Source organism: Lynx canadensis, chromosome B1, assembly GCF_007474595.2.
Source record: "Lynx canadensis isolate LIC74 chromosome B1, mLynCan4.pri.v2, whole genome shotgun sequence".
Taxonomy (NCBI): Eukaryota; Metazoa; Chordata; class Mammalia; order Carnivora; family Felidae; genus Lynx; species Lynx canadensis.
The window spans coordinates 35211073-35234693 of record NC_044306.2 but is presented as its reverse complement, the minus strand read 5'-3'; the positions used below and the strand labels follow the sequence as shown (position 1 = coordinate 35234693).

Here is a 23621-nt window from a genome sequence, read left to right as displayed (position 1 = left end):
AATCAGGCTCTGCACTAACAGGACAGAGCTGTTTAGTATTCTCTCTCTGCCCCTTCCCTGCTTGTGCTCTCTCTCTCTCTAAAAAATAAATAAACATTTTTTAACAATTAAAAAGATGGCTTAAAAAAAATAAAAATTAAAAAAAATGATCTGAGCTGAAACCAAGAGTTGGACGCCTAACTACCTGAGCCACCAAGGGGCCCCACTCATTACTTCTTAAATGAAGAACTTCCTCAGGATATCTGAACAATTCTCGTGGGTGAAAACCTTAAGTCAAGACCCAAGAAAACAGTACTAAATTAAATCCAGCTTCCAAAGTGCTCCTACCTTGTTGGGGTTGCTATGAATGGACTTAGGTCAAAACTGCCAGGCATAATTCAAGGGATGCCTCCAATGTATACCCCCCAGATCTCCTCCCAATACATAAATCTATATTAATGGAGATTTAGGCTTTAACCCTTATAATCTTTTAGTTAGAGGCTGTCCAAAAAGACTTTGTGCTATGATGGAAATGTACTATGCTACCATGTCCAATAGGGTAGCCACTAGCCACAGAGTTATTGAGCGCTTGAAATGCACTTGAGGAACTGAATATTCAAATTTTTAATTCTATTTAACTTAAATGTGTATAACCACAAATGACTTATTGGCCACCATTATAACTGTTAAGACTGGTTTGACTCTGTTTCTTGTATCTCGGTTTCAATATTGCATTATCATTGCTAAACTCAAAATATTTTTGATCTTGCTGGAAGCTATACTCAGTGAGGGAAGGCAGTCATAGTTTCTACTCTAGACTTACAATGTAAGGAAAGAAAAGGTCGGTTTTTAACCCAGAGATGCGCTAGATTATTAAGACTCTAGAGACTTGCCCATCGTGTTCCACAGTAAGCATGAGCAGGGCAAACAGGTACTGTGTCACTGTGTCAAAGGGGAAGAGGTGTTGCTTCTAGCAGAGTAGGGGACACGCAGAGCATAATTATAAGGTCAGTTCCTTGCACAGTGGAGGTCTGGCTCAGGGGCTCCCTGGAGCGGCTGCCCTCCCTTCTGTTAGAGGTGGCAAGGAAGTGAGGAGGCCACCGAGCCTCGTAGGGTCTCAGGCCACTTGGAATCTGAGTTCCCCCCCCCCACCCCCACCGTCCTGGACTGGAACTGGCATGGACACGAACGTACTTCTTACAATACTAACTGCACTCAACAAATGTGAAAACTGAAATCAGGTCTCAAATGGGTTTGATGAATCGGGGGAGGATAAACTATGGGAAGGAGCGTGGTCAAATTGTTAGGGACTCCCACAGACAGAGTGGGCGGAAGACCAGAAGAAAAAGAGAGAGGCCTCCCGTGGGGAATGTCTGGGAAGACAAGGGCTCTCGGCAAGGTGGGCCCAGGGTGAGGTTCGCACCTCCACCGAGCTGCTGCTGGGTCGCTGCGGCCGGGGCACAAGATGGCTGCTGCTTCGCTGCGGCTTTCCGTGCAGGACCCGGGGCTGGTGTTAGGTGCTGCAGGTCCGGGCAGCGGCAGGCAGCCCAGATGGAGTCAGCTGCGGGGAGGGCAGGCTGAGGAGAAGGGAAGACGGACCGTTGGAAGCAGGAGGGGAGAAAGGAAGCACGCGAGCGCGGAGAGCGCCCGCGGAGCCCTCGGGCCTCAGGAGTGGGGTCGACAACGACTGGGGGGGAGGGGCCGGGAAGTTAGGTGGCCGCCTCGGCCAGGGCAGCGGGACCGCGCGTTGGGCTTCGGCAAAGCGGCGGCGCGCGCGCACGGGCCGCCGGGAAGTTGGGAGCGCGGCGTGCGGCGGCGCGCGCGCGCGCACGCGGGCCCGGGCCGCGAGCAGCCGCGGCCGCCCCGGTTGCCTCCCTTAGCCCGGTGTGCTCGGGACTCGGCGCCTCAGGAGGGAGCGGCCAGTGGGCTAGCATCTTGTCAGTGGGGTTCTGAGGCCAGGCTGCCGCGGCCACCTCTTTCTGGTGCCTGAGCCTCCCGGAGGGGCCGGGGCCGGGTCACGGCGGGCTGACTGGTCCCGGGGAGCTGAGACTGCTGGACCCGAAGGCGGAGGTGCACGTCCGGCGGTCGCCTGGCGCCGGGAGGAGGCTGAGGGGACCATGTCTGGGAGGAACTTCCACCTCTCCACCACCGAACGCGTCATCAAAGGTGCTGGGCGGGCTGGGCCCTCCTCGTCCACCCGCGGGAAACGGCCCTCGGCCGGGCGGTGGCGGGAGAACGGAGGGGGAGAGCCGAGGAGGGAGGGCGGCGGCGACCCAGGCTGCTTCCGTCCGGGAGGAGGAGGACCTGGAGGGGCTATGGGACAGAGGAGGGGGATCCCCTACCCGCGGGGCCCCGGGCATTTTCTGTTGCGCCTTGACCCTTAGTTTGCTGGAGATTGCTGATTTATCTCCGGTCGAGCTGGACTTGCAGGTGGGGTGGGGATTTCTTCTGCCACCACCCCAAAGGGCCAGGATCCCCATCTTTTTAAAAAAGAAACAATTCCTTTTTTCTCGTCTTGTATCTGGTGAAGCCATCTAGAGTGGCGTGGGCAGGGACTTTAGCAGATTCTTCCAAGTCAGATCTTCAGCCGCTCCGCTCCCCGTCTTTAGGATCTGATTATCTCGCCCCTCCCCCACCTTTTTTAAAGGACGTTTACGCGTACCTTTTGGCCCACTTTCTAGAGATCATCACAAGTCACTGTTGTTACTAAAAGAAACAGTGTGGTGAAATAAATACAAAAAAATCCATTTGGGAATGTGTGAAAGGGATTCACAGATCTCTTGACATGATGTTGGTGTTTTATTTTTTGGCCAAAGAGACTTGGAGAAGGATGTTCTCTGATTCAGAGGTCTAACCAAAACTAAACTGTTCCTTACTAATACTTGTGGGATTTTACATTGTTGTTTCTATTCTTAAACTAAGAATACTGGTTTAAACATAACCACTAATTTATGCACTTTTGTTTAGCGTTAACACTTAACTACAACTCTTCTCGCCCGAGTTTTAACAATCAGTTTGATAGCACGATTTTATAAGAAGGGCGTATACCTCGACAAGCCGTGTTAGTGGCTTCTGGATAAAGGGGTTAGCTGTAAGAGGGGAATACTATTAAAATGCTCTTATTTTTTCATTTTGGTAATTAGAAGGAGAAAGGAAACTAAGATTGGTGACAAGAATGCATATATTTTTTAAGTGGAAAAGTCTCTTGAATGTTCAGTGAAGGGGGAGAATTTTAGCGTTTAACTTAGATTTTTCTCTCCCCTAAAACATGAATCATCATAAATGTTGATTTTCTACACTACATAATTCTAGTGTGTAACTTAGTTTCTTCCCCTCTAAAAAGCCAGGAGCATAAGTGATGATCATAAACATACACTACATAATGTTTAGTAAAGGTAATGGGTTTTTGAGATTTGTCAGTTTGTTTGGTTTTATTAAGGATCTAAGTGAATTGTTCATATAACTGACAGCCCTTTAACTGTTAAATATTTTGACCATTTTAATGTCAGTTTATATAGCATATAACCCATAAAAAGTATAAATCTTCTCTTAAGATAAAGAATATGCTAAACATAACCTTTTTTGATGAATCAAGGTCAGGTGTGTACATTCATTTCTGTCCTGTGCTTTTAACATGGCTGGTGCATTCTGCCGAATAAGGGTGTTGGCAGTTTCTTCCTGTACCAAAATGACTCCTTACTGCTATACCATTTAATGCTTTTGTCTGTTTTTAGTTTATCTCCTCCAGGACTGTTTTCTATCTGTCAAAATATGCCCTTCTAATCTGTTTCTAAGCTGAAGTAGGCAGGGAAACCAGATAAACCAGAATTGTGTGTCAAGTCAGAATAAATAGGATCTGAGCGAAGCTTAGTGGCAGTCCTCAAACCTTCAGGTATTATCAAATTCTGATCGCCATTGTTGCATGTAATTTCCATCATAAGATATAAAAGAGATGTTAAAATAACCCTCTTAGACCCTTAAAATATAAAAGTAAAGTAAAATAAAACATAGTTAAAAGGCAGGTGCCGTCTTAGTGCTAGGCGTGCTCATAGTTAAGAAAACACCCTCATAGTCTGTATCATTTAAGTTTGGTTTTTGGCGAACTTATAAATTAATGCATGTTGTATACTTATAAGATTAGTCTTAAATAAATGAAATATAGTGATTTCAAGCCCTTAGAAATGTATGGATTTATCTTGTATATAAAAACTTTAGTGTGGGGCACCTGGGTGGCTCAGTCTTTAAGCAGCTGACTCTTCTGAGGTGGTGAGATCGAGCCCCTCGTAGCATTCCGAGGTGAGCTTGGAGCTCTGCTTGGGATTCTCTCTCTCTACTTCTCTCTGTGACACTTCCTGGCTTGAGCTCGCTCTCTCTCTCTCTCTCTCTCTCAAAATAAACAAATAAACATTAAAAAAAAAAAAAACAACCAAACACTTTAGTGTAAGAACTTGACCACAGCAATTTTGGCTTCTCCGTGACTTATGTTGCTTTTTTTCTGGGTTTTCCAGAGTTTGAAATAGTTGAGGTTTGTTCTAAGAAAGTAAGGTGTCACTGTATGTATAATATAGCTAAGATCCATTGTACTGGGTACTAAATCCTGATAGGATGTTATCCTGCCTGGCCAGAGTTGTCTGCAGTTATTCACAGCTGGAAATCTTTTTCAGAGGTGAGACCACACCAGAGTTATTTTTGGTTCTGTCATTTCCTGTTAACTTAAAAGTCTACTTAATTGTTTTGTTTGAACAAATCTTGGAGAAGAGTGGGTAGGCAGGAGGGAGTGATTAGTATTTTAAGTGTCCTTTGAAAAGCAACTTTCCTAAAATGAAGGACTAGGCTGATCATCAGAAAAACCTAGATTTTACTGTCTCTGGAACTTACTTGTAACCTTGAAACTTTCTCTCTCTCTCTCTTTTTTCTACAATCTCATCTGCATAGTAGGGTTAATGATACCTTCTTCGTCAGGCATCTGAGCCATGCAAATGATATAACTGACGTGAAAAGCTTAAGACAAGGTAGTATTATGGGGGCCCCTGGGTGGCTCAGTAGCTTAAGTGTCTGACTCTTGGTTTCGCCGCAGGTCGTGATCTCACAGATTGCCAGTTCAAGCCCTTTGTCAGGCTCTGCACTGACTGAGTGGAGCCTGCTTGGGATTCTCTCTGCCCCCTCTCTCTCTGCCCTTCCTCTGCTCGCTTGCACGCTCTCTCGCTCTCTCAAAATAAATAAATAAGCTCTCTCAAAATAAATAAAGACAAGGTAGTATTATGAAACATGATAGTAGTTTGATAATAAATCAGTTTCTACAGAAGTGGTAGGTAGAGAAATCGTTAACATTTGAAAAACACCAGAATTAGAAAGTATATGAAATTATAAGTTAGAAAACTGAAAATATCTCTTCTATAATTTATTATTTTATTTTATTTTTTAAGGTTTTATTTTCAAATAATCTCTATACCCAATGTGGGGCTCAAACTTGCAACACCGTGATCAAAAGTCCCATGCTGTACTGACTGAGCCAGGCAGGTGCCCCATTCTCTCTTACAGTTTAGAGGGTATCTGTCTGGGTGGAGTCCCATGTGAAAGAAAGTGAAGAGAGACCAGTACAGTTCTGCCTAGTACTTTCTTGACAGCTGGTTTCTTCCCTAGCAGTTGAAGGTGTCTGGATCTAAATTTTTTTTAATGTTGTATTTACTCATGAGAGAAAGAGAGACAGAGCATGAATGAGGGAGGGGCACAGCGAGAGAGGGAGACACAGAATCTGAAGCAGACTCCAGGCTCTGAGCTGTCAGCACAGAGCCCAATGCGGGGCTCGAACTCATGAACTGTGAGATCATGACCTGAGCCAAAGTCAGACACTCAACCGACTGAGCCACCCAGGTGCCCCAATGTTTATTCATTTTTGAGAGAGAGACAAAGAGCGTGAGTTGGGGAGGAGCAGAGAGAGAGGGAGATGCAGAATCCAAAGGAGGCTCAGTCTCTGAACTGTTAGCACAGAGTCTGACGTGGGACCCGAACCCACAAACCGTGAGATCGTGACCTGAGCCAAAGTTGGACGCCTAACCAACTGAGCCACCCAGGCACCCCTTTTTTTTAATTTTTAAAGTAACAGTTCTGAGTGTCTCTAGAATAGTCCATATGCATTGGGGTATCACTCCTGGTGACTGGTATCGAGAGCAGAAAACCCCAGAAACTCAAATGACTGAATTGTGAAAATCTTTCAGCTTGATTTTTTTTTTTTCTTCCGGTTTCCAAGTTTCTTTTCCTGTTTGAGGGAATTTTTTTCTTTGACAGTGATTGTTATAAAAACAGTTTTTTCCCCTAGGCTGAATCTTTTCAGAAGCAGCAAGGAAATTTCACCAGGAATTACATGACAGATGTGGAGAATCCATTGTTGGTGGCCAAATGGTGTTTTACAGAAAAGTCTGACTTCTTTTCAATAAGATGCTGATATATTGCTCCCATTCATTTGGAATTCAAGTATATTGTATATTCACAGAAAGAATTGTGTCCTTGGTAGCACATACTGGAGGCTACTGTTTCTTTAATATCCTGCCAATTGGAATAGTGTGGCTATGGTTTTCTTACAGGATTTTAAGAATAGTTATGGACAGAAATTGCTGTTTTCTCAGGTATACCCTGAACCCTGTTTCAGTTTCTGGTACCTATTCCTCATTTATTTCCACATCTCTTTGTCTTCCCTTGCCTTTTTTTAAATTTTATTTTATTTTTATTAGGAGAATGGATTTACTAAGGTTTTTTTGTTTTTGTTTTTGTTTTTAAGTTTATTTACTTATTTTGAAAGACAGAGATCATGTGCACATGGGTGAGCAGGGGAGGGGCAGAGAGGGAGAGAGAGAATCCTAAGCAGGCTCCATACTGTCAGCACAGAGCCTGACAAGAGGCTTGATCTCTGAATTGTGAAATCATGCCCTGAGCCAGAATCAAGAGTCGGATGCTTAACTGAGCCACCCAGGCACCCGCCAAGTTTTTTCTTTTCAATGTAAGCTCAATCCTGCTTATTATAACATTTGAAAGGCAGAAAGGGAAGAAAACAAAGGTGTTATATTCCTTCCCTGCAGAAACAAGTTCTCTTAATACTTTTCATGTATTTCTATCTGCTAGTGTATTTTGAATTCAAAGAAGAATGGATCACATATATTAAAGCTTGTACTTGGCAAATGTTTCATATTATTTTAACACAAATATTGTAATTTTACCTAAATACTCATGATGATCTCAACCAATATGAAAACGGTTTGAAAGTGCTTGTATTCATATTTTGGTCCTTTGTATTTTCAATCATTTGATACAGTGCCAACCTAGAAGAAACATTTTTAAGTATAAATATTTAATGTGGTCAAGTCATATAGTACATATCTGTTGAATTTGTCAACACCATTTAAGTTATACTTAGTTTACCATTGTAATTAACAAGCCACCACAACATTTAAACACTGGAAATCTATGCTATTTGAGTTTCATACCTCTCAGTGGAAGTCTCAAACCTTGGAAAGGACATCTTAATGTAAACGCTTAAATCTTTTTTGAGCAGGAATAAGGTGTTCTTTCTTACCTGTATGTTAATGGTTGTGATTAAAGCTTTATTTATAACACATGTGGTAATAAATCTTTCTTCTATAAAGCAACATATTACCACTTTTAGTAAAGTTAAAAAAATGTTTTTGGGGACATCTGGGATTCTCTCTCTCCCTCTCTCTCTGCTTGGCATTCTCTTTCTTCCTCTTTCTCTGCTCCTTTCCCACTCTCAAAATAAATAAATAAAACTTAAATGTTTTGGGGGGCACCTGGTTATCTCAGTTGGTTAAGCGTTGACGTCAGCTCAGGTTGTGATCTCGTGGTTCATGAGTTCAAGCTGCATCGGGCTCCCTGCTGTCAGCATGGAACCTGCTTTGGATCCTCTGTCCACCCCGTCTCTCTGCCCCTCCCCTGCTCGTGCCTGTGTGCGCTCTCTCTCAAAAATAAACATTGGGGCATCTGGGTGGCTCAGTTGGTTAAGCATCCGACTTCAGCTCAGGTCATTATCTTGTGGTTTGTGAGTTTGAGCCCTGCGTTGGACTGTGCTGACAGCTCAGAGCTTGGAGCCTGCTTTGGATTCTGTCTCCTTCTCTCTCTGCCCCTCCTCTGCTCCCACTCTGTCTTTCTCTCAAATAAATAAATAAATAAATAAATAAATAAATAAATAAAGCTTTTGGATCATTTGAGTGAAAAATGCTAAGGATTCAGTAGTTAAGATGAATTAAAGAATTAATTGAAAACCTTTCTGAAGTGGTATTTGGTAATAAAATACCTTACCATTAAAGTAACATTTTGGGAAAAAAAATAATTTTTAGACATATCTATGAGAGACAAAATTGTTCAGCTAATTCTTGGTATTTGTAGTCATTTTGGAGCTTTGCTGCTACTTAATTGGAAGGACTAATGGAAATAAAGGGGTGTCTGGTAATCATTATCATCCTTTGGTGCAATCATTAATAGACTATTATACTCTGTTTTAAAGTTTTCATGTTAAATTTTAGCTGCATTTTATTATTTTTTTTAAGTTTATTTTGAGAGAGAGAGAGCAAGCACATGTGGGGAAGGGGCAGAGAGAAAGAGGGAGAGAGAATCCCAAGCAGGCTCTGCATTACCAGTGCAGAGCCTGATGTGGGGCTCAAATTCACATAGAGCGAGATCATAACCTGAGCCAAAGTCAGACACTTAGCCAACTGAGCCACTCAGGTGCCCCTTAGCCGCATTTTAAATTGCAAAACTGAGATGTAAAAATTTCAACTCATCCTTGGTTGTATCTGACTTAGGTATTTTTATAATCTACCTAATTATTCAGATACATGCACAGAGTACTTTTAGTTTTATTTATTTGATACAAACTAGATTTTTATCAAGAAATTTGTTTCTTGAGTCTTTATTATTAGAAAAGCGTACAACTTGGTAACTAGATCTCTAGACTGGTGACAGAAAGATATGCTATATAAGCTGGCGAAGGCAATGTGCATTTTCTATGATCATTATTAGATTTATTGAATGTGAACAATTCATGAGATTTTGTGCAGTCTAGACAGTGTTAGCCCAACAGACTGAAACAAATGAAATAAATACTGGGAGACAATTTAAGAATTTATTCAACAATTACCTATATAATCCTTGCTAAAAATGTTTAATCTGGATCAAGTTATAATAAACAATCAGACAAATCCAGTTTGTGGGATTTCTCTAAAACAACTGGTCTGAACTCTTCGAAAATGTCAAGGTGATAAAAAATATAAAAGGCAGAGAGACTATTATAGACGAAAGAAAATGAAAGAGAAATGACAAGTATATTGCCAAGCCTGGATTGGGAAAATAAAAAGCTGTACAGGCCATTTTGGAGACAACTGAGGAAATTTGAATATGGAGTATATAATAGATAATAACATGTCAGTGTTAAATGTCTGGATCTGATGATAATGGTATTGTGCTTATAAAGGAGAATGTTCTTATTCTTAGCCAATACCTGATGTAGTATTTACGTTGAAATGTCATGATGTCAGCAATTTGCTTTCAAATGGTTCAGAAAAAAAAATTATGTATTTGTTGAGAGAGAGTAAAAGTAGCAAAATGTTCACCATGTTGAAAAGGTAAGGAGCAAATGTGTATTCATTTAACTATTCTTTTACTTTTTTTTTTAAGGTGTTAATTAAATTTTTAAAAAGCTTTTATTTATTTGTTTTGAGAGAGAGGGAGAAAGCCCGAGTTTGAACAGGGGGTGGGGCAGAGGGAGAGGGAGACTGAGAGTCCCAAGCAGACAAAGAATCCCAAGCAGGTTCTGTGCCCCCAGCGTAGAGCCCGACATGGGTCTCAAACGCCATCCAGGCGCCCCAAGATTTTATTTTTAAGTAATCTCTACACCCAGCGCGGCCTTGAACTCACAACTCACAAAAAATCAAGAGTTGCACACTCCACCCACTGAACCAGCCAGGTACCCCTAATCTTTTACTTTCTTATAGGATTTCAGTTTTTCAAAATACAAAGTTGGGGAGAGAAGGGCTTCGGAAAGGCTACCATCGTATTTGAGGATTCAGTAGTGTCTTAGGGAAAGCTTAAAAGAAGAAAATTTTAAAGTATATTATACCTGATGTGAAGTAGAGGTAACTTCTTTAGCAGAACAAGAGGTTATTGCAGTTACATAGGGTTTGGAAAAACATGCAGAAATGAGGATGGAGAAAAACAAAGTGTATTTGATTAAGGAGTAGACAGGGTGGGTAAAACTAGAAACCTCAAAGAATTGAAAGAGGTAAAACAAAAAAGAGGAAGAGAGATAGCTGAAAACTACTAGGGCAATTGATGGTGATTCTATTAAGGGAATAGCAAGATTATTTTGATGGCTATATGTTTTTAAAAACCCAAAGCTTAATTGGCTTATAAATGTAACTCAGAATTATAGGTAATTGAGGGGCGCCTGGGGGCTCAGTCAGTTGAGTGTCTGACTTCGGCTCAGGTCATGATCTCACGGTTTGTGAGTTCAAGCCCCGGGCTGGGCTCTGTGCTGACAGCTCAGAGCCTGGAGCCTGCTTCGGATTCTGTGTGTCCCTCTCTCTCTGCCCCTTTCCCACTTGTACTCTGTCTCTCTCTCAAAAGTAAATAAAGCATTAAAAAAATTAAAAGAATTATAGACAATTGAAACATCGTACAAATAGAAATAGTGGAAAGTGAGACCTGTTTTAATTTTATTGAAGAGATTATGAAAAAAGTGGGAAAAGGTGGCATAGGGATAAAACAAATATTCAAAAGCACTAATAAGCAGAGGAGATAGAAAGGATTTTCTAAGTGTATTTCCCCATCCCTGTTAATCACACCACTTACCCATTTAGTCACTGGCTCAGATGACAAGCCTGGGAGTCAGGCCAGATCCTGTCCTGTCCCTTGCACTTCACATCCAGTTCTTCCAGACTCAGTTCTATGGACTTTTGGTTTGTACATAGCCTTCTACTTCATCTCCCTCTCTGACTTCTTGTTTATACCATTGCAGTAGCCTTGTGCTAGGGCTATTTAATCTAATGTCCATATTGCCATCATGATCTGTAGATAATGTAAAGGATTATTCTTATGCTTGAAATCCTTCATGAGCCTGTTCTGCCCACAGAATGAACTCTAAACTCTGTTGATCTATAGTTCCCCTCATGCTAAACTGTGTGTTACTTTCTCCTCTCATTTCATACCCCTGTTCCCAAACTTTACTACTGCTTGTGGTCCCTAGAATGCCATGAAATTTTATATCTGTGAATGGGTTCTTTGTATTATTTTTATATAGAATCTTGTGCCCCAACTTGACCAGCTCCTATTTCTCTTTCAAGATTTAGTTAAGAGGACATCTGAGAAGCGTTTTCTCTTTTACTAAGAGGCTGTCTAGAATAATGGTTTTTAGAACACGGGCTTGGAAGTCAGACATACTTGGATTCAAATGCTGCGTCTTTTAGTAGCATTATGACCTTGGACCAGTCACTTAATCTTGTTTTTGCTCAGTTTCTCTATCTGAAGAAAAGGGATAATATAACCCACTTTACAGGATAGTTGTAAGGATTAAATAAACTCCACAAACAGTGATAGGGGCCTAGTAAGTGCTCGATGTATGTTAGCTGCTATCATCATCATTAGAAGGGTTAGATACTGGGGCCCCTGGGTGGCTCAGTTTGTTAAGTATCCGACTCGTTTTCTTTTTTTAATATTTATTTATTTCTGGGGAGAGCACAAGCAGGGGAGGGACAGAGAGAGGGGGACAGAGGATCTGAAGCAGGCTCTGCACTGACAGCCTGACAGCAGCAAGCCCAATGTGATGCTGGAACTCATGAACCAGGAGATCATGACCTGAGTGGAAGTGGGTCGCTCAACCAACTGAGCCACCCAGGTGCCCTGCGTCTGACTCTTGATTTTGGCTCAGGTCATGATCTCGCAAGTTATTGAGTTTGAGCCCTGCTTTGGGTTCATATATGTATGTGTACATATATTTGTGTACATATATGTATATATAAAAAATATATATATATATATGAAGGGTTAGATATTGCTCCTATGAACAGTCTCATTGCTTTTCAAATTTCTCTAAATATTTTTGTTATTTATTTACATTAAACTATTCTCTTCAAGGGCAAGAACTGTGCATTATTAATGCTGGATACAGTGCCTAGCACATAAATGCTTAGTAAATGTTTAAGTAAGTGAAAGCTTAAGAAGCTTATTTTATGGAAGGTAGTGTAGAAAAGGGCACAGCCTCTGCTAATTACTAGCTCTGATACTTTTTTATTTATTTTCCTTGCTTGAAGTTTATTATTTTTAAAAAGAATTTTTAAAATGTTTATTTATTTTTGAGAGAGAGAGAGAGAGAGAGAGAGACAGAATGAGCAGGGGAGGGGCAGAGAGAGAGGGAGACACAGAATCTGAAGCAGGCTCCAGACTCTGAACTGTCAGCATAGAGCCCAACGCGGGGCTCAAACCCATGAACCGTGAGATCATGACCTGAGCTGAAGTCTGACGCTTAACCGACTGGGCCACCCAGGTGCCTCTATTACTATTTTTCTTTAAGTTTATTTATTTTGAGAGACAGAGCGAGCAGAGGAAGGGGCAGGGAGAGAAAGGGAGAGAGAGAATCCCCAGCATTCTCTGCAGTGTTAGAGTGGAGCCCCGATGTGGGACTCAAACTCATGAACCTTGAGATCATGACCTGAACCAAAATCAAGAGTCAGATGCCTAGCTGACTGAGCCACCCAGGTGCCCTTCCTTGCTTTGAGTTTAAAATGAGTGATAACAGGGGGCACTTGGGTGGCTCAGTCAGTTGAGTGTCTGACTTTGACTCAGGTCATGATCTCGCGGTTCATGAGTTTGAGCCCCACGACGGGCTCTGTGCTGACCGCTCAGAGCCTGGAGCTTGCTTTGGATTGATTCTGTGTCTCCCTCTCTGCCCCTCCCCTATTGTATGTAAAGCATAGTACCTCTAGTGGGTGCTTAATAAATGTTAGCTGTTCTTTATTAAAGGAGTTAATCTTGAGTCTTAGTGAGATTTGATAGCAGATCTGTTTGACTTTAAGTGGCATATGTGAAATGAATGTTTAAGATTGTTGTATTTTATGTTTTCCAACTGTAGTCTCCTTAGGACTTTTGAAAGGATTTAAACCTAAAATGCTTGATAAGGAAATTTCCTTTGGGGCATCTGGGTGGCTCAGTAATTAAGCTTGTGCCTTTGTCTTGGATCATAATCTCAGGGTTCATGAGTTCTAGCCCCGCATCAGGCTTTCAGTGCAGATCCTGCTTCGGATCCTCTGTCCCCTTCTCTCTCTGCCCCTCCCTTGCTTGTGCTCTCTCCCCGCCTCTCAAAAATAAACATATAGTAAAAAAAAATAAGGAAATTTCCTTCTATAGTATAGATAGAATTTCATAAGTCATAAATTTATAAACATATTTGATGAATTCCTACCACAAGAAACACATTTCTCTCTTAAGCTTAAATACAGTCTTGAAAAGTACTCAGCATATAATAGCTTCCCAAAAGCGTGACAGAGATTAGAAGTATGGAGCTTCCTAGGACTAATACCACCATGGAGAGCAGACATCTAAATGGTAGACTGTATCTGATATGAAATCTTTGCTTCCTCACTCTACAAATTGACAATCCTTTCAAGTTTAAACTTTGGACATTGATCAGTAGCCTAAAGAAGTAAGACTCAATTTGTGGTTTTTTTGTGTGTATCCATAGGTACATTGTGTTCTTGTGACGTAAGGGTTTGTGGAGGTTTAAAAATAACATAGGATAAAACAAAAAACTAAACATTAAAAGAAAAAACCATAAATAAAATAAGAGTTTCAGTGAATGGCCAGAGTAATAAAGGTAATTGGTAGATTTATCCATAAAAGGAAGCTAGTTATTTTTGACTATTGCATGCTGTTTTATTAAAAACTATGAATGTCACTATAAACTTAACTGTTTCTATCAGATTATCATTGACAGTGATTATTACTTAATTGGTTCTGGGAGGGCTAGTTCCTAGTATTTTGAAAGTGTGCTCTGCTGGGTGTTGTATGGAAACCAATTTGTCAATAAATTTCATATATATATAAAAAAATAATAAAATATCCTAAGACTTTAAATAAAAAAAAAAAAAGTGTGCTCTGGGACTATCAGAGAATAGAGGGAATGATCTCAAAGAGCTATGTCAGATCATTGAAATAAAACTACTTGTTCTAGTAGGTTATGAAAGGATCTGAAAGCTACATATGACTTTCGGTAATAATACTTAACATAACCTCTTCAGTGGTGTTTAACTGGTTCATGATTGGAAAAGCAGGTGAGTAGATTAGGAACTAAGTCTGCAAAAGTAGGGCAGGCTTGCTGGCTTAAAATAGGAATGAAAGCAGGGTTATTTGTAGTGAACAGAGATAGCTATTTGGGTAAATCCTGGTGTCTCATGGGGGTTAAGACCACACAATAATCTAAAAATAAAGCTTATAGGCCAATAGCTTTTAAGGTTTATATTTCATAGTTGCCGCTGGATTAAAGTGGTCATCACCAATGTTTTCTTTCTCTTGTATGCAGCTCTGCACCTGATATTAGGTATATTTACCTAAAAATATCATTTATGTAGTAGATCTATATCGTAGCAGGATATTGAACTGATTTTGCCTGTGAAGAGGCTGTAGAATTTCTTCAGTGTGCTTTAGAAACTTAGTTTAAAAATTTTATGAGGTTTTTGTTTTTAGATTATAGATTCATAGGATGTTGCAGAGAATGTACAGAGAGAGGTCCTACGCATCCTCCCCTAGGTCTCTGTCCTCCACAGTGTCAACATCCCACACTACCACAGCACTGTACCAAACCGAGAAATTGACATTGGCACAATTCATAGAGTTTATTCAGGTTTCACCAGTTATACATGTACCTGTGCACGCGTGCATGTATGTGTAGCTCTATGCAATTTTACTTGCGTAGACTTGCATAACTACCACCATGATCAGTGTAACTCACCACAAGACTCCTGTGTTACTGCCTCTTTGTAGCCACACTCATCCTCTTCAAGAGACTCAATATTGTTTGTTTATTATGTTCTTTAAAAGTTTTATTTATGGGGCACCTGGGTGGCTCAGTAGATTAAGTGTCCAATTAAATAGGTTAAGTGTCCAGCCTGATCTTGGCTCAGGTCATAATCTTATGGTTTTTGGGATTGAGCTCCCTGTGGGGCTCTGCACTGACAACATGGAACCTGCTTGGGATTTTCTCTTTCCTTTTCTTTGTGCCCCTCCCCTGCTCACACTCTCAAAAATAAATACATAGATAAATACAAATTAAAAAATAAAAATTTCATTTATTTTAAGAAATTTGTGCACCCAACATGGGACTCAAACTCACAACCTCAAGATCAAGAGTCACATGCTCTTTTGACTGAGCCAGCCAAGCACCCTTGTTTGTTTTAAATCATGTGTACGCTTGGTTGGATTAGGGTTTTTGATTCTGAGTTGGAAGCACTGTAAAAAAATTTTTATTGAAATACAGGTAATCTAACAACAACTGAATCATGGTAAAAAGCTAGGTTAAAATGTATCAGCAGGGATACCTGGCTGGCTGTCAGTAGAACATGTGACTTTTTTTTTCTTTAAGATTTTATTTTTAAGTAATCTCTACACCCAACGTGGAACTGAAACCTATATCCCTGAGATCAAGAGTCACATGCTCTACTGACTGAGCCAGCCTGGTACCCCAGAGCATTTGACTCTTGATCTCAGGATCTTGAGTTCAAGCACCATGTTGGGCATAGAGCTTACTTAAAAAAAATAATATGTTAGCAATTTGAGAGCACTAAAAAGTTTCTTGGATGAATATATATAGGCTTAGAATGATGGTCCTCAACTAATCAGAATCAGCTCTGGAGCTTTAAAAAAATGCAGAAAAATGGCTTCTGTGGCCCCATTCTAGATAAGTCTAGAAAGCAGTGTCAAGTATAAAAATGTAAGTTCCAAAAAAAAAAAAAACAAAGTGAGTTACAAAAGGGTGTACAGTATGATACTGTTTATATAAAATTTAAAATATACTGTGTTGTGTATAGATACAACAAATTATATACATGTGGGAAGGATATACAACTACTTAAATGTAGTAATAACCTCTGGAGAGGAAGGAATCGGATGAAGGTTGCTCAGTTATATCTGCAACATTTTATTCTTTTTTAAAAAAATTTTTTTAATGTTTATTTTTGAGAGAGAGAGAGAGATAGAGATACAGAGGGTGAGCAGGGGAGGGGCAGAGAGAGAGAGAGGGAGACACAGAATCTGAAGCAGGCTCCAGGCTCTGAGACGTCAGCACAGAGGCTGACGTGAGGCTTGACCCCACAAACCGTGAGCCGAAGTCGGACACTTAACTGACTGAGCTATCCAGGCGCCCCAAGCAACATTTTAGCTCTTAAAAATATTTGAAACACATACGGCAAACTTAATATTTTAAATCTACATGTTAGGTATATGGGTAGGTAGCAACATTTGAATTATTAATATTATTTCCTATACCATTTTATGTAAAATTATTTTTGAAATATTTCATTAAAAATATCCATACAGGGGCACCTCAGTGCCTGAGTGGGTTAAGCATCTGACTCTTGATTTCTACTCAGGTCATGGTCTCACAGTTTGTGAGTTCAAGCCCCACATTGAACTCTGCACTGATAGTACAGATCCTGCTTGGGATTCTGTCTCTCTCTGCTCCTGCTCACGCGCGCTCTCTCTCTCTCTCTCTCTCTCTCTCTCTCTCTCTCTCAGAATAAATAAATACACTTAAAAAGATTTAAAAAAATCCATACATGCAGTATATTAGATGTCTGTCTGTCATTTCTTCCTTTCTCTCTTTTAGTATACCTTTTATTTTGGTGCCAAGAGTCGAGTGCTGCTATAACAAATACCTAAAAAGTGTGGAAGTGGCTTTGGAACTTTGAGAAGATCCAGCTCAAGTCTCAAGTTTCTGATGTCCTTCCTTGATTTCTGTAGCTACAGCTGACATCCCCTTTATATTCTTCCATGCTAAGAGCCTGTACCATACAATGTATTGTTTAACTGTTTTGTGTTCATATTAAATCTTGTTTTATGTGAATTCTTTTGCCTACTTAAATAGAACATGGGACACCTGACTGGCTCAGTCGGTGCAGCAGGCTACTCCTGATCTCAGAGTTGTGAGTTCAAGCCCCACATTGATTACTTAAAAATAATCACTTAAAAGTACAGAGATTACTTAAAAATAAAATCTTTTAAAAAAATTTTAATGTTTATTTATTATTTATTTTTGAGAGAGAGAGAGAGCTAGTGGGGAAGGGGCAGAGAGAGACACACACACACACACACACACACACACACACACACACAGAATCCAAAGCAGGTTCCATGCTCTGAGCTGTAAGCACAGAGCCTGATGTGGGGCTCGGACCCACAAACTGTAAGATCATGACCTGAGCTGAAGTCTGATGCTTAACTGACTGAGCCACCCAGGTGCCCCAAAAATAAAATCTTTAAAAAAAAAAAAAAGTAGAGCATAAAGTGCTGCTATGTGTTACAACTGTAATCTATAAATGACTTACACAATGTGAGCATGTAATAGGTGCCAGATAAATACTGAATTATTTAACTCAGAATATAACTACTTCCCTAGTATTTTTGAATTTTACTTAACGAGCCCTTCCAGCTCTCTGTATCCTATAGATTTCAGAACTTTAGACTTTAGCAGATATTATTATCCAGTTCCAGGAGGGCTAGCTATAGAAACTTAGATCTATTCAGTTATTGAATGTTTTGTTTTTTACTATCATACAGTCTTTCAGCTTTTACAAGGATGACACTGGATAATTAGACTTGAATTGTAAATTGCAGATGAAGGTAAAATGCCAGAGTTTCATAAAGAAACAGGAAAGATTTGGTGATTGTATCCAATCTTTCCTAGCTCCAATTATTAGGAAGAGAGATAGTGAATTCTTCTAAGTTAGCTACTTTTAAAACAAATAGCAATAGTAGGTAGAATGATAAGAGTATAAAATGCTTCATTATTATGAAGAACAGTGCAATCTTAGCATGTGTAGACTTCACATACTGAAGTTGACGCTAGCAAGGTAAATTTAATAATTTTTTTTTTTAAATCTCTGTTCTCTTTTATAATAGAGCCACAGATTGCTTAGTACGCCTTATGCAATCCCGGTGTGAAGTTGTTACTAACAACATTGGAAGTTCTGAAGTTTTTGAATGATTTTGTATATTTGTCTGAGAATTAGGGTGGATTCAAGATGACCACTAATAATCACTTTATTGTCACTCACTTTGTTGTGTGGGCTTTTTTTTTTAATGTAAAAGAGACAGTTATAGCTAATTTATCTAGAATTGTGTACAATCTTTTTGTTTTCCATGAGAGTATGTTTTGTGTATTTGTTGTGTGTTATGCCTACATAGTGCTTATTTGGACTTACACTTTAGTGGCCACTTGGCTTATTTTCATTCCTTCTCATGTTATATCATGTTGATTTGTATATTAAGAAAAAGTATCAGAGATTATTTGGTAAAGCAGTGTAGCGAAAGAGGGAGAAGAGCTTACTTAGGCTCTGGACTCCGCTGACATGGGATCAAGGTCCAGCTCCTCTAGTTGCTAGTTGTGAGGTCTTAGACAAATTTTCTAACTTCCTAAGCCTTGGTTGCCACACCTGTCAAAAAGAGAAAATAATACTTCATAGAGTGTTATTAGGTTAAATGAGAGTATATATAAAGCACATAGCATAATGCCTGTTGTGTAGTTAGCACACAAACAGTAAACATCATGGTCATTATTATTATTGCAAATCCAGTTAAGAAAATTGAAATCTAAAACCTATATTGAAAAGGCTTTGTGGATGCTGTAGTTTTAGCAGTTTAGCACAATATAAATAATTTAGCATCAGATATTTTTTAACAAATTGAATGTACTTTTTTTTTTAAAGCAAATTGAATGTATGAATTATAAGAGTAACACATCATTAGCAAGTAGGGTATATCCCAGAAATGCAAAATTGGTTTGAAAATCATTCAGGGTAGGGGCATCTGGGTAGCTCAGTTGGTTAAATGTCCGATTTTTGACTTGGGTCATGATTTGTGACTCATGAGTTTGAGCCCCACGTCAGGTTCTCTCCTCTCAGCACAGAACCCAAATGGGGTGTAAAGATTGCCTGCAAATAAAATGTTAAAAACATAAGTAAAATAAAATTTTGCCCGGAGTTGAGGCATCTGGCCAGCTCAGTTGGAAAAACAATGCAGCTCTCAATCTTGGAGTCGTGAGTTCAAGCCTCCCATTGGGTTCAAAGATTACTTAAAAAATAAACATTGCTTAGAGTTGAAATGCCTTTTAAATAGGGAAAAAAATATCTGCTCTTTATTGCTAGCTTTAATATGTGGGTGTGTTTTTAGTGATCTTTTATACTTCCCTGCAAATCACAGAAAAAGAGAAAAAGAAAAATGAGCAAAGGATACAATGTTTATAGATAATTTATAAATGAGTACATTTAAATGGCTGATAAACACATGAGCTTATAATGTATGAACAAAGATACTTGTTGCTACATTATTCATAAGAGCAAAGAAAATAAAAAAAAATCTGCAATGTTTAATAAAGCAGATTAGTTAGGTGAATTATGTTATCTCCATGATGCAGTCTGAAAATTATAGAAGAACATTTGTTGTTATGAGAAGATTTTAGTAGTTTACTACAAAATTTAACAAAAGACAGACTACAAGATTGTATAGTATAACTGTTTATAAAATAATATATTTAAATATTTAAAATGTTAAGATATATACCAAAATTTTAAATGGTTATCTTTGACATTCTAAGAGATTTGTTTTTGTCTTGTGGTAGTTACTGTTTTTTGTGCTCTTTAGTCTTAAAAAATTCTTTTGCATTGAGTTATAATGTATCTTTGATTTAAAGAAATCTTCAAAGAGTAGTTTGAAGGTTGATAATTGATACTACGTGGGTATTCATTATGCTGTTGAACATTTTATAAGAAAAATTTGCTGGGACACCTGAGTGTCTCAATCAGTTGAGCGTCTGACTCTTGGTTTTGGCTCAGGTCATGATCTTCCGGTCCAAGGGATTGAGCCCTGTGTCAAGCCAAGCCCCAAGTCAGGCTCTGCACTGACTCTATGGAGCCTGCTTGGGATTCTGTCTCTCCCTCCCTCCCTCCCTCCCTCTCTGCCCCTCCCCTGTTTGCTCTCTCTCACGTTTTCTCACTCTCTCAAAATAAGTAAATAAACTTAAAATCTTTAATAAAAAATAAATTTTACTTATTTTGAGAGAGTGAGAGTGCAATAGAGAGTGGGGGAGTGCAATAGAGAGAGAGGGAGAGAGAGAATCCCAAGCAAGCTCTGTGCTGACAGAGTAGAGCCTGATGCTGGGCTTGATCTCACAAACCCCGAAATCATGACCTAAGCTGAAATCAAGGGTCAGTTGCTTGGGGTGCCTGGATGGCTCAGTTGGTTAGGCGACCGACTTCGGCTCAGGGCACAATCTCCCAGTCTGTGAGTTCGAGCCCCACGTCAGGCTCTGTGCTGACAGCTCAGAGCCTGGAGCCTACTTCAGATTCTGTGTCTCCCCCCTCTCTCTACCCCTCCTCTGCTCTCTGTCAATAATAAATAAACATTAAAAAAAATTTTTAAAAAAGAGTCAGTTGCTCAACCTACTGACCCACCTATGTGCCCTGAGATTTTGAATTTTGACATAAAGATCTATTGATGATATATTAATGATCTGTTAATGTTCTGTAATCCCTCTTAGCCTTATAGAAACAGGTAGTGAGTTTTCCTGTCTGCTGACAGCCAGCAATACTATGATTCCTGGATGAATTGTTACTGATTGTATATTGGTAGTGTAACTGTTGGTTGACTCATTTATGATAAGAGTTATATATATTTGTAGATTCTCATTTTATTCTTTTAAATAAATAATATAATAACATGGTATAAAAATTTTTAAAGGTATATAGCAAGGGTGCCTGGGTGGCTGAGTCAGTTAAGTGACCAACTTTGGCTCAGGTCATGAGTTCATGGTTTGTGAGTTCAAGCCCTGGGTCAGGCTGTATGTGGACAGCTCGGATTCTGGAGCCTGCTTGGAGGCCCTGTCTCTTGTTCTGTCTCTTGCTCTCTCTCTCAAAAAAAAAAAAAAAAAATAATAATAATAATAATAAGGTATACAGCAAAAAGTCTTCTTCCTATTCCCAATTCTGGGCCCCCAGTTGCCTGCCTTGGGAATGTTAAAGCCCACGGCCAACGACCACCAGGAACATATCTGTAATCAAAAATAAGTTCACATGTATTTAGCTTGCTACAGCAAGGAATGACACACACCAGAATAACTGTGGGGCATCTCAGAAGGAGGCAGTTAGCAAAGAAGATACACAGGGTTTTAGGAGCTGAGGTTAGTTATAAAGTGATTTTAGGGTGGAAATTAGTTTCAGCGGGGATTGGCTAAAATCTGTAATTTAGGTGAGTTGCTGGAATAGGCAATGGTTTTATCTTTAGTACACAAGAGTCCCTGAGAAGTTATAGCTAGATCACTTTGACTATGGTATTGGAACATAATAAGCTAATGTTTAAAGAAATCTGAGCTTGGATAGTATGTGATGCACATTGTGGTTTGGTTTGGTTCAGTTTATCTGTTTTATAAGTCATGGTGTTTTTCAGAGTGTTTGTGAGCACTTTGTGGTTTCTCTTTCAATTCTTAGTCTCTGCTTTTGATCATTTTTTTCTAAGCTGGAGGATTTAACTTTTAGGGGAAGTGATCAGTCAAGATCTATATCATTGTTAGGTAGGTTGTGAATGTTTATCAAGCTTTTGATGGTAGGAATTTTGACCTCTGTAAACACCACAACCCTGTTCTGTTTCTTAGATGATCATGTGTTAAATCATCTGGCATGATAATATCTGACTGTAGCATTTAAGACCCTGGAAATCACACATACATGGTTTCTGCAACAAACAAAACCTCAAACGAGTTACTATTAAAGTTTGAAATAATGTCCTATATGTACCATTATCTATTTGGATCTTCCTTTAGTAACCAAGTAAATTTTTCTCCTTTAATTTTGAATGTGGATTATTTGCCTTACCAGTGTCTGAAGAATTCGTCCTTTATGTAAAAGTGATTGTCAAGGATAAAGGTGTTGGTAGTACTAAGAATAAAGGACAGGGTGTTTGTTGACAGTCTGGAATCTTTTCTTTTTCTTTATTTTTTTAAAATGTTTATTCAGTTTTGAGAGAGAGAGATTGTGAGCAGGGTAGGGGCAGACAGAGAGGGGAGACACAGAATCTGAAGCAGGCTCCAGGCTCTGAGCTGTCAGTGCAGAGTCCAATGCAGTGCTCAAACCCACGAACTGTGAGATCATGACCCAAGCCTAAGTCGGACGCCCAACCGACTGAGCCACCCAAGCGCCCCTCTTTTTTTTTTTTTAATATTTTATTTTTTTGAGAGAGAGAGCAAGCGGGGGGTGGGGTGCAGAGAGGGAGGAAGATGGAGGATCTGAAGTGGGCTCTGTGCTGACAGCAGAGAGCCTGATGCAGGGCTTGAACTCATGAACTGCAAGATCATGACCTGAGCCAAAGCTGGACGCTTAACCTACTGAGCCACCCTGGTGCCTGACAGTCTGTAATCTTGAACCAGCAGAGAAGAAAATAGCCATGAGGATAAAGGACAAAATCATGCAAAGTACATGGTAATCAGTGGCTTCTGAGCATCTGAGAAGTTGTGTTCTGATGATCTTGGAAATAAGTGGTCTGTTCACATTGTTGTCTTCTTTTGGATCAAAACTGTTCTGAAAACCCAGATTCAGCCACAAGGTCTGTCTGCAGCAATGATGTCAGCAGTACATGTAATTCATTCTCTGCAGCATCAATAGTTGTAAGTGCATGATGCATACCATTATAGAAGTTCTTTCGATATATCTCCACACAGTTCAATACTTGATCTTAGATTATAGATGGCAACTTTAGGTGAATGTAAGGAAAAAGTAGAAACCACTTGTGGATTTTGAGCTATAGGCTTTATTATATTAACCAGCATTGTTAACCAGAATCTTCTACTGATGTATGTAATCAGTTTTTTTTTTTTAATGTTTATTTATTTTGAGAGAGAGAAAGAGAGAGCAAGTGCATAAGCAGGAGAGGGGCAGAGACGGAGAGGGAGAGGGAGAGAGGGAATCCCAAGCAGGCTCTACAGTGTCAGCATAGAGCCTGACATAGGGCTCGATCTCACCAACTATGAGATCATGACCTGAGCTGAAACCAAGAGTTAGACACTTAACTAACTGAGCCACCTGGGTGCCCCCATAATCAGTTTTATAAGGAGTTAGTCACTGATTATCCTGAAAGTAAGAATGTGCTATGCCAAATCTCCAGGCCTTTTATTTACCCTATAAAATGTATCATGAATTTCACCAGTACAAACTTATTTAAGCCTCGAGATACAATCTGTGTAGACAGCTGTTGTGTCAGTCTTTGTATATGAAGGTTTGTTTCCTTTAACCTGAAAGATACACAAATATTGAAGCATATTTTACTCACACATGATTAACTTAGGAAGGTTGAACTCTTTATCAGGTTTATTTTTCTTTTAACCC

The 23621-nt window shown here is 39.7% G+C and overlaps 1 protein-coding gene across 5 annotated transcripts in view; it reads left to right on the top strand.

The window, feature by feature from the left end:
• Positions 1-1845: 1845 nt before the first annotated feature.
• The window catches only part of PPP3CC (protein phosphatase 3 catalytic subunit gamma), a 104046-nt gene continuing 82270 nt past the window's right edge, over positions 1846-23621 (top strand). For 3 of the 5 annotated variants that reach the window (XM_030312415.1, XM_032592844.1, XM_030312414.1), the window contains exon 1: positions 1846-2145. In XM_030312415.1, the coding sequence (XP_030168275.1) occupies positions 2097-2145 (49 nt within the window). In that variant the 5' untranslated portion in view covers positions 1846-2096. The remainder of the gene's footprint in view (positions 2146-23621) is intronic. The other 2 variants (XM_032592845.1, XM_032592843.1) reach the window with 1 other exon arrangement.